The sequence below is a fragment of the Oryx dammah genome, unplaced genomic scaffold, assembly GCF_014754425.2.
Source record: "Oryx dammah isolate SB20612 unplaced genomic scaffold, SCBI_Odam_1.1 HiC_scaffold_16, whole genome shotgun sequence".
Taxonomy (NCBI): Eukaryota; Metazoa; Chordata; class Mammalia; order Artiodactyla; family Bovidae; genus Oryx; species Oryx dammah.
In genome coordinates this window covers 67,611,534-67,628,635 of record NW_024070200.1, presented here as the reverse complement: position 1 = coordinate 67,628,635, position 17,102 = coordinate 67,611,534, and the positions used below count along the sequence as shown (strand labels likewise).

Sequence of the window (17,102 nt, the reverse complement as noted above, 5' to 3'; positions counted from 1 at the left end):
GTTAATTTCTGCTGTACAGCAAAGTGATTCAGTTATATACATATATATGTGTGTGTGTGTATACATTATTTTTTAAAATATTCTTTCCCATTATGGTTTATCATAGGATATTGAATATACTTCTCTGTGTTGTGTTTGTTTGTTTTGGCTGTGCTGGGTCTTTGTTGCTTTTTGTGTGGGCTTTCTCTAATTGCAGTGAGCAGGGGCTACTCTTTATCATGGTGCACAGGCTTCTTATTGTGGTGGCTCCTCTCTTTGTGGAGCACAGGCTCTAGGTACACAGGCTTCAGTCATTGCAGCCCATGGGCTCAGATGTTGAGGCTCAAGGGCTCTAGAATGTGGGCTCAGTAATTGTGATGCAGGGGCTTGTTTGCTCTGAGGCATATGGAATCTTCCTAGACTATAAATCAAACCCCTGTTCCCTGTACTGGGAGGTGGATTTTTATCTAGGAAATTCCAGGATCTTCTTGTTTATCAATTCTATGTATAAAAGCTTACATCTACTAACCCTGAATTCTCACCTTGACCCTACTCCAAACCCCTCCCCATTGGCAACTACAGTCTATTTCTATATGTCCATCATTCTGTTTCATATATAGGTTCATATGTGTCATATTTTACATTCTACATATATGTGGTGATATCATGCATGTGTCTCCTGATTTACTTCACTTACTATGAAAATCTGTAGTTGCATCCATGTTGCTGCAGATGGCTTTATTTCATTCTTTTTTTTGGGTTCATACGTGTGTGTGTGTGTGTGTATATATATATGAAAGTGAAAGTGAAGTTGCTCAGTCGTGTCTGACTCTTTGCGACCCCATGGACTGTATCCTACCAGGCTCCTCCCTCCATGGGATTCTCCAGGCAAGAGCACTGGAGTGGATTGCCATTTCCTTCTCCAGGGCATCTCCCTGACCCAGAGATCGAACCCAGGTCTCCCGCATTCCAGGCAGATGCTTTAACCTCTGAGCCACCAGGGAAGCCCATATATATATATATATATATATATATATATTTCAGGGGTTTCATCTTCTTTATCCATTCATCTGCCAATAGACATTTAGGTTGTTTCCATGTCTTGGCTACTGTAAATATTGCTGTTATGAACATGGGAGTGCATGTATCACTTTAAATTATAACTTTGTCTGGATATGTGCCCAGGTGTGTGATTACTGGGTCATATGGTAATGATACTTCTAGTTTTCTGAAAACCTACATACTGTTCTACATTGCTACAAACAGTGTAGAAGGGTTCTCTTTTCTCCATACTCCCTTGGCATCTCTAGGTTTTGTTTTATCCCTGATCTCTGTCCACTGTTTATTTTTAGTCTTTGAGAGTTCCATCTCTTCTTGTCCAGTTGATATTTGTTGTCTCCAATGATCCATCCTGTGCTTCTCCCCCATCATTCTTCAAGGTTCCCAAACTCCTATGCTTGTAGGAACTTCCATAGTACAGAAGCCTGAGGATGGATGTCTAGTGCTCATGTCTGAGTGACCTGAATGGTGGATGTCCTATGCGGACTGCTTGGGCAAAGCGTGTGTTCTCCCCAAGCAATATCAGTCCCTCCCATTCATGGGTTCATGAAATCTTAATCTATATCTTCATTTCCTCTCTTAGAAATTTCTCCTCAGTCAAGTGGATGTCTCTGCATAGATGCCTCACATTTACATCAAACTCAACATGTCTAAAGTTGAATTCAGCATGTTTCCACATAAATCTGCTTTTTCTTTGCCCCTAAACCCAATATTAGGCATTACTCAAACAGAATCTTGATCATACTCCTTACTCTTTCCTGTCCTTATGTTTAATCAGTCATTGATTCATGTCAACCTTATCTCCAAATATTGACTTTTATTTCCCATTAATCTTCACCATTCATCCCCTTATTAGGGTCAACCTCACTTCTCACCTGAGCTAATGTTTACCACACTATATGCCTCTGAACTTATTCCTCATTACCTTAGCTCTAATTATCATTGTTCCTACTGATGTATAACACCCTTCCTCCACACACAGACACACATGCACACACACACACTCAAATGCTTTTGATATCTTAATAGCATTTGACATCACTGGCCAATTCCTCTAGCTCAGAAGGCCATTATTTTAATTTATATGGTCAAACATTCTCTTGGTTTATTTTTCTGTCTCTCACCTAATTATTCTTTGGAATCACTTCACCAGGTCTTCCTTCTAGACATGGAAATGTTTCAGTTTCCCAGAATACAATCATGGACACACTCTTTACACTTTCTCTCTGGATAAATATACTGCTTCAATGCAGGGCTGTGATTCATTCTCTTAAGTTACACATCTTTATTAACTGTCTACAAGTTTTCTTAAGATATGTCCTAGAATCCTCTTATGACTTTTTCCCCAAACCTGTTCTCCTCACCTCTTCCTTATCTCACTAAATCACAATACTCTCAAAAAGGTATCTGCAACCCCATGTCCAAAAGAGAAACACACTCTATCTTTTTCTACATCATCTTCATCTCTTAATGTAGTCCCAATTTTGACTCTAACTCCTCTCAAGTTATTCTGAATACAATAGCTAGAGTAGTATTTTAAAAATATAATTTCAAATCAATCCCAAATCCTATGTAATTTCTATTTATTCTCCCTGTTTTTATTTATTTATTTTGACTGGGTTGGATCTTCACTGTGGTGTGCAGGCTTCTCTAGTTGTGGTATGCAGGCTTCTCTAGTTGTGGCACATGGTGCTTAATTGCCCTGTGGCATGTGGGATCTTAGTTTTTGGATACATGTCTCCTGCATTGGAAGGCAAATTCTTAATCACTGGACAACCAGGGAATTCCCTGTGTGTGTGTATGTGTGTGTGTGTGTGTGTGTGTGTGTGAAGCCACTTCAGTTATGTCTGACTCTTTGTGACCATAAGGACTGCGCACCACCAGGCCCCTCTATCCATGGAATTCTCCAGGCAAGAATGCTGGAATGGGTTGCCATGCCCTCCTACAGGGGATATTCCCAACCCAAGGATCGAACCCACATCTTTATGTTTCCTCCATTTGCAGCTGGGTTCTTTATCACTAGCACAACCACTTACTCTTTAATACAATTTGCTAATCTATCGTTGCCTGTAAGTGCTGGGCTAGAGCCACATTCTGTCCTAATTATCTGCCCTTTTTTAAACCCCTAGAATGTGTTACCATTATTAGCATGATTTTTTAATCAAATGGCAACACTGACTTAAAAATAAGCTGACTTTAATAATTAAATATACCACACACTCTCTATTAATAAATAAACATGTGTGTGTGTGTGTGTGTGTGTGCGTGCACGCACGTGCACATGCTCAGTCACTTAGTTGTGTCTGATTTTTTTTTTTTTTTTTTGCAGTCCCATGGACTGCAGCCCTCCAGGCGCTTCTGTCCATGGAATTTTCCAGGCGAAGATATTAGAGTATATTGCCATTTCTTTCTCTAAGGGATCTTCCTGACCCAGAAGTCAAACCCAAATCTTGCATCTCCTACATTAGCAGGTGGATTGTTTACCACTAGCACCACATGGGAAGCCATATTTCAAAAAGTGGAATATGAAATCATAATAAAGAAGAGAATTCTGCTATTTGCAACAGCATGGATGAAACCAGAGGGCATATGCTGAGTGAAATAAGTCAGGTAGAGAAATACAAATATTGTACAATATGACTTACACGTAGAATCGAATGAAGAGCCAAAGTCACAGAGACAGAGTATTGTGGTGGTTATTAGGGGCAGGGGTGGAAGTAAAGATGATGAGATGATGTTGGTCAAAGTATACAAACTTCCAAATATAAGATGAATACATTCTGGGGGTCTAATAAACAGGATGTACTCATCACAAAAAAATATGATAATTATGTTACATGCTGGAACTGCAAGGTAACATTTTGGTAGTGATCATTTTGCAATCTTCCCAGATGGTACTAGTGGTAAAGAACTTGCTGCCAATACAGGAGACCTAAGAGACATGGGTTCAATCCCTGGGTCAGGAAGATTCCCTGGAGAAGGACATGGCAACCCACTCCAGTATTCTTGCCTGGAGAAGCCCATGGACAGAGGAGCCTGGCAGCCTACAGTCCATAGGGTTGCAAAAAGTCAGATACGAGTGAAGTAACTTAGCAGACATTTTGCAATCTATAAATGTAACAAGTCAACACATTGTACACCTTAAACTTACACAATGCTATGTCAATTATATATTGGTAAATTCTGGGGAAAAACAAAATACAGAGATAAGTAGGTGACTGTTGATAATTGTTCAGTGATTTGAAGACATCAAGCTTAACATCACTGTGATTTGCCTCTTTTAATTATCATCATCACAGGAGCTGCAATAGCTCCTGATATTCCTTCTCTGTTCTTAGAAAGAGTAAATAGATGTGGGAAGGAAAAACTTAGGTATTTCTTCTATGTTGACTACAGCAGCACCAGCAGGCTGAGAAATCATATATTCAGCTTGTGCTGCCTCTGTTGCAGAGACAAACTAGAAGAGTGTTGTGGGTTGCATGTTGCCTCGCTCATCTGTAATGCTGTGTCAGGTAGTAAAGCAAACCAGAAAACTCACTTAATTAACTCTGGGCCTTCCCATATGGTTACTTTCTCTGCCTAGATTCACATTCCCTCTGCTCTTTACTAGATCTCTCCTAATTCTTCAAAAATTCTGTGAAGTGTCACCTTTTCAGAAAACTCTTTCCTAAGAATCTTATCTCAGCTGAGCTCCTCCACCATTCTTTATTATTATTATTATTATATCTCATTATCTTATCCAAATATGTGATTTGTATTTAATGGTTCATTCGTATGTTTACCTTTTTATTGTACTCTATCTGTACTGTGAGTCTCAGTAAAATCCCTGAGACCAGGGATCCTTTTTGTCTAATTCACTATTGTGTATTCAGAACACAGAACTATGTAGCCTTACATTTGAAGTTCAACAACAACAAGGACTATATATGTACAGTTAGTAAGGGAACACATGCCACTCTTTAGACATTGAAATATGCATAATATGGCTATAGTAAGAGTTCCTGGCAGGTGAAAGAAATAATAATAATGTAAATTAAGAGATAAAAAGGGACGTTTTAGACCCTTGAATAACAATCAGGAAACGAAGATACTTTTACTCAAAACAATTGTTCTTTCAGGACAATTCCTTCTAACACTGTTGAGCTGTCATAGGTTTAAAATGACTCACATTTTCAGGGTATCAAATATATCTTCAGCACAATATTTTCCTTCTCCTTATCCAATGTTTATCTTCCAACCCATTCAGACATTTATTTCATGTCTTCTTCGTGGTAGATTTTCAGAAACTTCATAGTCTTACATGCTTGTGAGTGTATTCACACAACTGTTCCTTCTTACAAATCTATCCTTAACTACCCTTCCCAAATCACTTTTATATGGCTAATTCTTGCTTATCTTATAGATGTATATCTATATATCACTCTCTGAGGAAAGCCAGAGTTGGATGCACCGTTTTCAGCCTTCTGGGCCTCCATACTTCTCCTGGAGTGGCACTCACTGTCCTAAAGTGTAATTCTTATTATTCATCTGCTTCTCTCAGTGCACTGAAAGCTAACACTGCCAATGCAATGTATTAAGAGTTCAACACACACTACAAATTATTGCATAAATTAAGAATGCATGTACAGTTCACTAAAACAACACGTTTGAGTTGAGTGGGTCCATTTACAGGCAGATCTTCTTTATCAGTAAGTGCTTACTACAGGATCTGTGGTTAGCTGACTGCACACATGGGGAACTGGAGATAAGAAGGTTGACTGTAAATTTATTCTCCAATGGACTGTAACTGGGCCAGCACCCTGCATGCCCTAATGAAACCTCCAAGTTGCTCAGGGGTCAACAATAGTTATTCTCATAGCTCTAGCAGGGGATCAGAATGTCAATTTTTAATCACCCTTGGTAGTACAGGATGGTGGCTTTCATCTTTTTTTAATTAATTAATTTATTTAAATTGGAGGCTAATTATTTACAATATTGTGGTGGTTTTTGCCATACATTGACATGGGTTAGCCATGGGTATACATGTGCCTCACCATCCTGAACCTCCCTCCCACCTTGCTCCCCACCCTATCCCTCACAGAATGAAGTAAGCCAGAAAGAGAAACACTAATACAGTATATTAACACATATATATGGAATTTAGAAACATAGTAATGATGACCCTATATGCAAGACAGTGAAAGTGACACAGATGTAAAGAACAGGCATTTGGACTATGTGTTAGAAGGTGAGAGTGGGATGATATGAGAGGATGGCATTGAAACATGTATATTATCATTATATCTTTGATCAGTTAGCACGCAAAAAAGTATCTGGATTTAACAATGTGTGTTTGGACATTATGTTTATCATTTTTTCACTTGCTATTTGTGTCACATTTGGAGCACTAAACTGTGTCATTACCTCATTTACCTAGTAAAAATTATTTATTTACCTTTTTTCCTTAAAAACAAACAAAACTTTGTACTGAATAAGTCTTGGGGATGTAATATGTATATGATGTCTATAGTTAACAATACTGTATTGTATATTTGAAAGTTGCAAAGAGTAGATTTAAGTTCTCATCATGAGACAAAATAAAATTGTAACAATGTGCAATGGTGAATCCTCACTAAACTTACTGTTGCAATCATTGTAGTATAAATCTGTACATCAAATCATTATGTTGCATACCTAAAACCAGTACAATGGTATATGTAATAAAAATAAATGAATAAATAAAAAGCCTGATATATATTTGCCCATTTTCTTGGTGTATTTACAGAACTAACCTGAAAAAAATATATTTATACTATTTTTCTGTATTTTTAAATTTCATTAATTTCAACTTGTCCATGTTTCCTCTACTTTAGAGTGATTGGTCATTATTTACTATGCTTCCTTTTGTCTTTGTCATGTGGTGGAGTATGTCTTTTATTATATTTTGAGTTTCTTAACTCATATAATAAATACTTATCAAGCATGTGCATACTAAGTTCTCACCATGAACTGCAGCCCACCAGGCTCCTCTGTCCATGGAATTTTTCAGGCAAAAATACTGGAGTAGGTTGCCATTTCCTATTCCATTGAATCTTCCTGGCCCAGGGATCATATCTTCGTCCCCTGAGCCTCTTGCCTTGGCAGGCAGATCTATACCGCACCACTTGGGAAACCTTCATGTGTGTATGTTCATGTGCGTGCTGAGTCACTTCAGACGTATCAGACTCCTTGCAATCCAATGGCCTGTAACCCACCAGGCTCTTCTGTCCATGGGATTCTCTAGGCAAGAATCCTGGAGTGTGTTGTTATGCCCTCCTCCAGAGTATCTTTTCCACCCAGGGATCAAACCTGTGTTTCTTGCATCTCCTGCATTGGGAGGCTGGTTCTTTACCACTAGGACCACCTGGGAAGCCTGCATGTATGTATGACACTCCCTAAATTAGGCATCAAGGAAATGGTGAAAATGAGAGAGGCAGTTAGGCATTTTGAAGAGGAACTAAAGAACCTCTTGATGAGGATGAAGGAGGAGAATGAAAAATCTGGTTTAAAACAATATATATATATATAGTATTAATTGTATTAAATTATATTAATTGGAAGCTAATTACATTCAATATACACAGGTCCTTTTTGCCCTCCATGACTTTAATTAACAAGGTGTTTATATATATATATATAAACAACCTAAGATCATGGTACCCAGCCCCATTACTTCATGGCAAATAGAAGAGGAAAAGATGGAAGCATTTCCTCTTCTTTGGCTCTAAAATCACCATGGATGGTGACTGCAGTCATGAAATCAGAAAATGATTGCTTTTTATCAGGAAAGCTATGACAAACCTAGACAGTGTGTTGAAAATCAAGGACATCACTCTGCAACAAAGGTTCATATAGTCAAGGCTATGGTCTTCCCAGTGGTCATGTACAGTTATGGTAGCTGGACCATAAAGAGGGTGGAACACCAAAGAATTGATGCCTTTAAACTGTGGTACTGGAGAAGACTCCTGAAAGTTCCTTGGACAGCAAGATAAAACCAGTCAATCTTAAAGGAAATAAACCCTGAATATTCATTGGAAGGACTGATGCTGAAGCTAAAACACCAGTATTTTGGTCATCTGATGTGAGCAGCCGACTCATTGGAAAAGACCCTGATGCTTGGAAAGATGGAGGGCAGAAGGAGAAGAGGGCATCAGAGGATGAGATGGCTGGATGGCATCACTGATGCAATGAGCATGAACTTGGGAAAACCCTGGGAGATGGTGAGGGACAGGGAGGCCTGGCATGCTGCAGTCCATGGGGGTCACAAAGAGCTGGACACGACTGGGCAACTGAACAAGAACATCTTACATTCCAGGAAAAGAAAAACAAACTTACTGATAAACAGTTTGAATGAACAGTTTAGGATGCTATTGGAGGTAATACTAGGAGAACATGACTGCTTTCAAGGCCAGACTGTACTCTCACTGGAAATGATACTCCTGAGCTGCTCAGGTAAAATTCAAGTGGAGGGGGCTATAGATGACTTTTCAAGTAGAGGAAATACACACCTGCATAAGAAGTTCATTTAAAACATATATTTTCTTTTTTTATATGATACTACAAAAGTCATTTATTTTGCTCTCAAAATACCTTATATGAGGTAGCATTACATTTTTTTATGTAAAGCCTTTATTTTTAAAATAATTTTATTTTTATATTGTTTTATTATTATTTTTAAATATAAATTTATTTATTTTAATTGGAGGTTAATTACTTTACAATATTGTATTGGTTTTGTCATACATACTATTTTAATTGGAAGCTAATTACATTCAATATACACAGGTCCTTTTTGCCCTCCATGACTTTAATTAAATGAAGTTAATTATAGGGAAATATACCTGTGGGTGTCTGTAAAGAAGTGAGGTTCTTGTTGGCAAAACAGACTGATAAAGCATCAGATGTTACAGGGAATTAGAAACTCTTTCCCAGCAGCAGCAGTCTGGGCTTCACCACGCTGTCATCTCAGCTGAAACATCCAGGGTCTGCAGACTACATTCCGAAAGAGCTCTCGCAGCTCCTTGTAGATAAGCCTTCTGGAAAATACATGACCAACCCCCCAACTTTCAGTTGAGCCCAGCATGAAAATCCAAAAGAGAAACTGGATGTCCCTTCCCTGTGCCCCAAGCTACTCTCCATGCAGGACCTGGGGTCATGAATTAGCTCTGTCCTGCATCTGAGAAGCCTCTCTCTCAGGGTCTGGCTGTCTCCAAGCCTGCATAGGAACTGAGAAGCCCTGCCCACATGGGGTCAGCTTGTTGGGGTCAGCTTCCCATTTCTCATGATCCTGTCCTTCTCTCAAGATTTGGTCCTCTACAGCACAGGTGATGTGCCTGTGTCAGGGAGCTTGAGAGAAGCTCTAGGGTGGTTCTCCCAGTCTTTCCTGGCAGAAAAGAAAGCAAATACAAGTACTGGGAAGCAAAAGGACTGCGTGGCTGGTGATTTCTGGGTTTGATGAAAGAAGTACTCAGGAGTTAAACAGTTGCTTCAAGCTGAATTAGGGCATTAGAGAAAGTTACCAGCACCCCAGCTTGGCAGGGGAGACTTATATTTAAAGGGGCAGATTTGTTTTCTTTCTGCAGGAAGTTTTGGGTTGAGAGGGAGGTATTTTTTTTTTTAACAATTTTAAAATGTCTGAATTAGCTTTGGCTCAGAGTTAAGAGGTGGCATCAAAGCCAGGGCACACTTGCCTAAGTTATTGCAGAAATGCCCACTACTCCCCACAGGAGACCTCACAGGACATCTACGAAAAGGGATAAACTTCGTCTCAGGACATGGGAGGCTTCTTCAGCACTTTAGCACCAGCACCTGCCTGTTAAGTAATGTTATTTAAGCGCTGGGAATCCTAGTTTCCTATTCAGATAGTAATTCTCTCACACAAATACAACTCTCAGATTACTTCTTTTGGGGGTAATGTCACCTATGCATTCCCCTCATTTTCCATCTTCCCCAGAAAAGGGTCTGGCTTTAACCAAATGATCTTTTTCTATGTTCTAATGTTTGAAGGATTTTTGGTCTTATTAAATCCTATTTCTCTCTCTCCCCCTTGCAGGTTTGAGCTTTATAATGAGATTTATCCTCAGACACTGCCCCTCCCTGACCCCATCCCACCCTCTGAGTGGTTGCTTAGTGGCCCATGGCAATTTTGGAGACACCCCAATAGGCAACCTTCCCACCCCAACCCCACATCCCTCTTCAAGGTGTCCCATGTGTGTTCCTCCAGACCACTGGGCAGTCAGCTCCATCAGCACAGTCCTTCAGAAAAGACCAAGCTTCTAATCTTGGGTTCACTGCTAAGTAGGAACAGGACTTGGTTAGGTCCATTAACCTCTCCGAAATGAAGTTCCTTGACTTGTACAGAATATGATTTAATTCCCCTAAAAGATGAATGTTTAGGATTCATTAGTAATAATCCTTAGCTGTGTGTGTGTGTGTTGAGAGTAGGGAGCTAAAAGTACAGGCTACAACATGAAAACTAAAGACGCTAACATGGAACTTTTTAAAGGCACAATCTAAAAGGCAGGAGTCAGGGGGGCAGCTGGAGGCAGGTGGGTAAAAGTACGGGCTCTGGGCTCATTCAGTCTGGGTCCAAACCCTAAAACCAAGCCTCTCCTCCCAGGAAGCCTTTATGATCCAGGGAAAGTTAATTATCTGCTTTATTCCTGTATTTCCTCCATGGTACCTGCTTCACAAGGCTATTGTGAGGATTAAAGAGAGAAAATACATGTAAAGGGTTTAGTACAAGGCCTCTCTTAGTGCCCACCAAAGACAGCTATTATTTTTTTAGAAAATATGGAAAACGTAAGAGGGGCAATTACTCTAAATATCAACATTTGTTATTTCTATATAATGTGATTATGACCCCTTTTTTGGTTTTTGCACTTCTACTTGTCAAAGCTTTGATATGAACTTGTGAATTCCTTCCTGAAAATAAAAATACGCACTTCACACATTTATGAGTCATGATGAGCACTGACGTCCCCGTCCTATTAGATGAAATAGTTATATCTGTATACTTTGTAATTCCCATTCCAAACCCATAATATTCTGTGAAGAAGATAAAGTACACTTTCTCCATGAATGACTGTATCGAAAGAATCTTTAATGTTTAAAGTTTACTCATGGTGAGGTTTTATCTGTGTTTAGTAAAGTGTGCCCACATTGAGTCTGTTTCAGTCCACATCACCAAACTCCACAGGGATGTTTCTTGTGCCCAGGCAGAGCACAAAGACAGGGGTCAACTTTTCTCTTGGTTAGGCCAGCTTTTCTGGGGAGTTTTTTCAAACTCTGGCAAGACCCATTTACCCCAATACACAGCCTCCGTCACACGTAAAAGAATATGGAAAATGTCTCAGTGTATTTCATAAGTTTAGCATGTCTCTGGTACAAAAAATTCAAGAAAGGTAGCACAAAAGCGAAAGCACCAACTGAGCTTACTTACAACCAACCATGCATGAATCCTATACACTAATATTACTGAAATGAACACAGCATTGCATTAAGAGGTATAAAAGCACTGTATGGAAAACTTAAAAGTTACACGTGAAATACTGCACTGTAGATCCTGAATACTCTAATGTCCCACACTCCCACCCCTCCTCCACCCTGGTGAGGGGCAGAAAACTTCCATCTGCCTCCAGACCTTGCTAGTCCTCGGAGACACTGTTGCGGGGGCAGTGGGCAGTGGGGTGGGCCTCCCGCAGGGCTCTAGCCTCTTCCAGAGCCTCCCTGTAGCGGGAAGGCCAGGCCTGGGGGGTTTTCTTAAAGACCCTGGCCAGGAACTCCATGATCTGCATCTTGGTGATTTCGCGGCTGGCACGGGAGCCCCAGAAGAACTCGTACTCAGGGGGCTCGACATGGGGGACGCGCTGGTACTTCAGGTAGTTCTGCTGGACGAACTCCTCGGTGATAAGCTTTCTCACGTCTCCGAAGGTGGAGTGTTTCTTCCAAGGCCTCAGCCCCAAGATGCGCAGCACGTTCCAGACTGCACTCTCTCGAGCGCCGCGACCCTTCACGTAAATGAGGCTCAGGATCATCAGCAGGAGGCCCGTCATCGGCATGCGGTTGCTCAGAGCGACCCTGTCCAACTCCTCTGGCTCCAGAGCTTTGACCAGCGAAAACTCCATGGTGTGCAGGCTGGTCAGCCTCAGGTGCAGCCCGAACACGCGTGCGAGGATGAGGCTGGTGCGCCGAAGGATGCTTCTGCACCACTTCTTGTAACTGCCGATGACATCCTTCACCATGTCTGGGAACCAGATGATCATCCTCTTCTGATCCTTGACCAGCACGTACCACATGAGCTCGTGTGCCTTCTGCACCAGCTGGGCCGGGGCCGGGGGCGCCGGGCTGAGCTGAGTTGTGCTCGGGGCCTGGTGGGGACGGCCTTCCTCAGCGGCCTGCTGAAGGGCCTTCGGGTCTCCCTCTTCGCCTGGAGCCTGGGGAGGCAGCGAGACCAGAGGGGCATCAGGCGGGCTTAAGGGAGGGCTCTCTGGCTCAGTGACTGTCGCGGCCTGAGACCCTGGAGGAGAGGGCCCCCCGGGAATGCCGGGGCTGCTGTGCACCTCGGAGTTGGAGGCCTCGGCTGCAAAGTTGGGGTCGCACACATCCTTACTTTGTTCGGACATATCTGTTCGGTCTCGCAAGAGCAGGGCCGCCGAGTCCAAGAGCTCTTCGAGTCTGCTTTCCCTCCGCGGACTCCTGGAGAGGAAGTGCGCATTGCTGCGCGCGGCGCCTTCCGCAGAGGCCAGGCAGGGCGGGGCGGCGGCGGGCCGGGCCAATGCGCCTGCGCGTCCGCGCGCCTGGGGCCCAGCAGTCGCGTTGGCGGGAGGGGCTCCTGGTGGGCTGCAGGAGGGGGCTAGGAGGCCCCCAGTAAGCATAGAGGGTCCGCTAGAATATGGGCCTCAGTGATCACTCCCCCTCCCCAGGCGTCCTGTTATGGCTAAGGAGGAGTTCTTGAGGAGGAGGGGAGGGAGATGGGTGAGCACTGGACAAGGAGTCAGTTTAAGGGACAGATGGCAATTTAAGCTTCTGAGATGCTGAAGCTGACTTTCTTAGGAAGCATTTGATTAGGTATATCCAAAATCAAGTTAGAGCCCAATCCGAGAGCAAGAACTAGGCTAGTGTGTCAACTAGGTTTCAGATCAGTGTGAGAATTTAAACTGAGAGAACAGTCAGGATTGCCCAAGAAAATATGTCAACTCTGGAAAAGAGAAGTCGCTTAGTCATGTCCGACTCTTTGCGATCCCATGGGCGTAGCCTACCAGGCTCCTATGTCCATGGGCTTTTCCAGGCAAAAATATTGGAGTGAGTTGACATTTCCTTCTCCAGGGGATCGAACCCAGGTCTCCCGCGGTGCAGACAGACACTTTACCCTCTGAGCTACCGGGAGGACTAATTGGACAAATTGGAATTCTGAAGAATAACAACAAAAATTCATTGATTTCCTACCGCATGGAAGAGTTATAAACAAGAAATGCAGAATGTTGTCAATCCGAGTGTGATAGAAGTTCTCTTGAAGGCAATATAATAATGACTTTGTTAGTATTTTAATGGTCATTGATTTTGGTTTTTCTATTCCATTGGATAATTTTGATGTAAATTTTGTTTCATTAGAATCCCCTCACACAAAGATTATATTAGCATAGACTCATACGATGTCTTTCTGCCTGTTTTTCCAGGACCTTCCTTCTCTTTATGACTGTTTCAACCTCCACTTTTCTTCCTGTGGAAACTTCACCTTCTTACAGCACAACGTCCCATCTTCCACAGACACTGAATAGTATCACATGCAAATCCCTCCCAAGATGCTTTTTTTTTCTTTTTTAAATTAACCTAGATCCCCAAAACTTTCCCAGATAACAAGTGATTTGAGATGTAACAATTGGTGGTTGTATATCAGTTTTCAAATTTAGAAACCAAATCTGCAGTTTTGTTTGAGACTGTCAACAAAAAGTTGACAGTCCCAGAGATGCATCCTTTTAAAAAACAATTGGGCACAGAAACCTCTGGATCCAATGTTCCTGCAGCTAATCAACATGCCTTGTATAAGCCATTGTGGTCTTTCAGCCATTCCTGGGTTTCCTCAAACTGGCAGCTTCTTACATATACCCTCAGTGAGTCTGGCTATTGTCACTCGAAACCTAACTCATATTACAATATTGTTTTGACATTTCTAGAATCCTCTCTTTATTAGCTTGTACTCCTTTCTCATTTCTCACTTTACTCAAGTAGATTGACTTCAAAGGGTTTTTCCCTTAGCTGTTTTTATCTTTGGATTTTCATGCTTATATCACTTTTAGGAGGACCAATTTGACCTCAGTCCAATAGCACCCCTTAATCTTTTATTTCACAAGGATAATTCCTACAGATCATTTAGATATATCTCATCTGGAATTTTTCTTGTTCATCATTTTCTTCTCTTTAATTTATAGATTTCTATTTTTTAAATATTCCTTACAGAGTAGTATTAGCTATATTAGTGTTTTCAATTATTATTATGTAAGAATGGCTTAAATTGATTGATTGCCCCCATTCTTCTTAAAATAATCCTCATTTCTTGCAGTTTATTTCCACTAATTTTCTTCTTTTTTAATTCATTAGGATTCTTATTTGTTTCTGTTTGGTTTAGTGATTGCATTCATTTAGATTATTTTTAATAATGAAAACATTTGAGCTTGTTATTTAAATCTCAGCTCAGCTTTGGCCATGGACCATATTTTTTGCTATTGTGATTAATAAAATTCCATCCTCATATTTCACCCTCCTAGATTTAATGGATTAATGAAATTAAATTGCAAACTTGAGCACAACAGTTAACACTTACATAGAAAAAGTAGGAAAGCAATTATATAAACAAGTATAAAAGCACAACAATTTTAAAATTATAAAAGCTTCTTTTTCTGTGGCATAACAAATCTTTGACCAAAAGAATTGCTCGTGCTGCCTGAGCAAGACTGGTCTTCATTTGGTGACTTTTCCCATAATGAGTGGAAGACACAACTGCCACAGCTCACTCTACATCTCTCTTCTATTGGGTGGGTTGTTTAATAATATCCCAGAGTCTGTGGACTAGAACCATTATGAGGGATTATACTCAGAAGGTTTAAAGCTTTGGAACTGATGCCAAATTTGAAACCAAGTACATGGTAAACCCCTAGTGTTGCTTACCCTTGGAGCCCAACTGTACACCTGGTAACAGGATATTTTCTTCCAAGAATAGTTTTGTGGTAAAGGTTCCATTTTCCAACAAAAAAGAAAATCCATGGAGACACAATCGGAAAAAGTAAAGCTTGAAATATCCTTTAAGCAGAGAGAGTGCACCTGTAGTTATGTCATGGCAGTGGTCAGTAGTTTGACAGCTTGAGAACAGCAACATGATAAGATGCCTCCTCATAACTCAGAGATGCAGACCTTCAGAACAATAAGATAAAAAGGTAGGTGACAACTGTGAATAGAAAAGGAAGTCAGTACTCGTGAGGCATTGACAAATTTTTAATTCCCGGGTCAAGATTTGGGTCTGGAGTTCCAGTGATGCCTTGCCAATAAAGACTGAATTGGGATCACTGACTGGGCTGGCCCTATTCGATGTGGGCAATGAGTTCTCTCAGATCCAGCAGCTTAGAAGCAAAAAGCCTGAAGACTGCAAAATATCTCCCCCGATAAGACTCATGAAGAGCCACTCTTTAAATCAGGATTATGTAAATAGAAGTTCCATGGATGCAAGAAGTATGTGGGAAAGTTATAACCTAAAATATTCTGATGTGAACAGTTCTGCTGGTGAGTTATTCAAACTCTGTAATGTGAAACAGATTACACAGCTGTGGAATAGGCTGTTCTTGGCAGACTCAAGAATAGGAGGAGAGGCCTGCCCTGGAACTGGTTTCCATAGTGAACAGAGGAAGGGGGGTCACCCAGAGCTTCCAGTGGACATATGCTCACAACGCAGGGGCCCAGAGTCCCCAAATGAAATTTGAATCCTTTAGGCTCTTTCCTGTCCACATAGGCAGTAACCTCCACCTTGGAGGCCCCAAAGGGGCCCCAAATGCCTTGCAGGCCAAGGAATTGAGACCGAGAACTTGTGTTAATGTGTTCAGCAAATATTGAGCAACATCTATCATGTGCTTGAAAGATTTGCATTTTAGAAAAGTAGCTCAGTCCGTGGGAGTAAACTAATTACACTGGGACTGTTAGGCTGCCCTGTCTTTTTTTTTTTTTTTCAGTAAAGAATAAGTGAAGACAGGCAGTGCTGCTGTCAACAGCTGGGAGGGTGGAAGAGCAAACAAATACTGGCCCCTTACCCCTCAAGACTCCCTACTGGGACACTGCCCATGGCTGTGCAGCTAAGGCCCAAATGCATTCCTATAACTGGAGATCTTCCAGTCCTATCCAGACCCACATTGTAGCCTGCTAGCATGCAAGGATTAACAGGGTCAGGGGTATCATTTAGAAAAGTCAACTGGAATCACAGTTAAGTTTCGAGTTGGGGCAGGTAGACAGGGAGATGCAGAGAGACCAGTTAGGAGACTTTGTATGGCAATCCATTTTAAAAACGGATAATGCCTTGCATTTCATGCTCAAACTACTGCAGAATTGCACTCATCTCACATGCTAGCAAAGTAATGCTCAAAATTCTCCAAGCCAGGCTTCAGCAACACCTCAATCGTGAACTTCCAGATGTTCAATCTCGTTTTAGAAAAGGCAGAGGAACCAGAGATCAAATTGCCAATATCTACTGGATCATCAAAAAAACAAGAGAGTTCCAGAAGGCATCCATTTCTCCCTTACTGACTATGCCAAAGACTTTGACTGTGTGGATCACAATAAACTGTGGAAAATTCTGAAAGAGATGGAAATAACAGACCACCTGACCTGTCTCTTGAGAAATCTGTATGCAGATCGGGAACCAACAGTTACAAATGGACATGGAAAAACAGACTGGTTCCAAATAAGAAAAGGAGTGCATCAAGACTGCATATTGTCACCGTGCTTATTTAACTGATATGCAGAGTACATCATGAGAAACACTGGGCTCAATGAAGCACAAGGTG

At 41.3% G+C, this 17,102-nt stretch overlaps 1 protein-coding gene across 1 annotated transcript; it reads right to left on the bottom strand.

Moving 5' to 3' along the window:
• Positions 1 to 11,137: 11,137 nt before the first annotated feature.
• NDN (necdin, MAGE family member) lies at positions 11,138 to 13,232 on the bottom strand. Its single transcript, XM_040257063.1, has one exon. The coding sequence runs from the start codon at positions 12,930 to 12,932 to the stop codon at positions 11,703 to 11,705; it is 1,230 nt and encodes a 409-aa protein (XP_040112997.1). The 5' UTR covers positions 12,933 to 13,232; the 3' UTR covers positions 11,138 to 11,702.
• Between the last annotated feature and the right edge of the window lie 3,870 nt (positions 13,233 to 17,102).

What these genes read in the sequence shown, in the direction of transcription:
- NDN (XM_040257063.1), bottom strand. Translation starts at nt 12,932, where the DNA reads ATGCTTACTGGGGGCCTCCTAGCCCCCTCCTGCAGCCCACCAGGAGCC.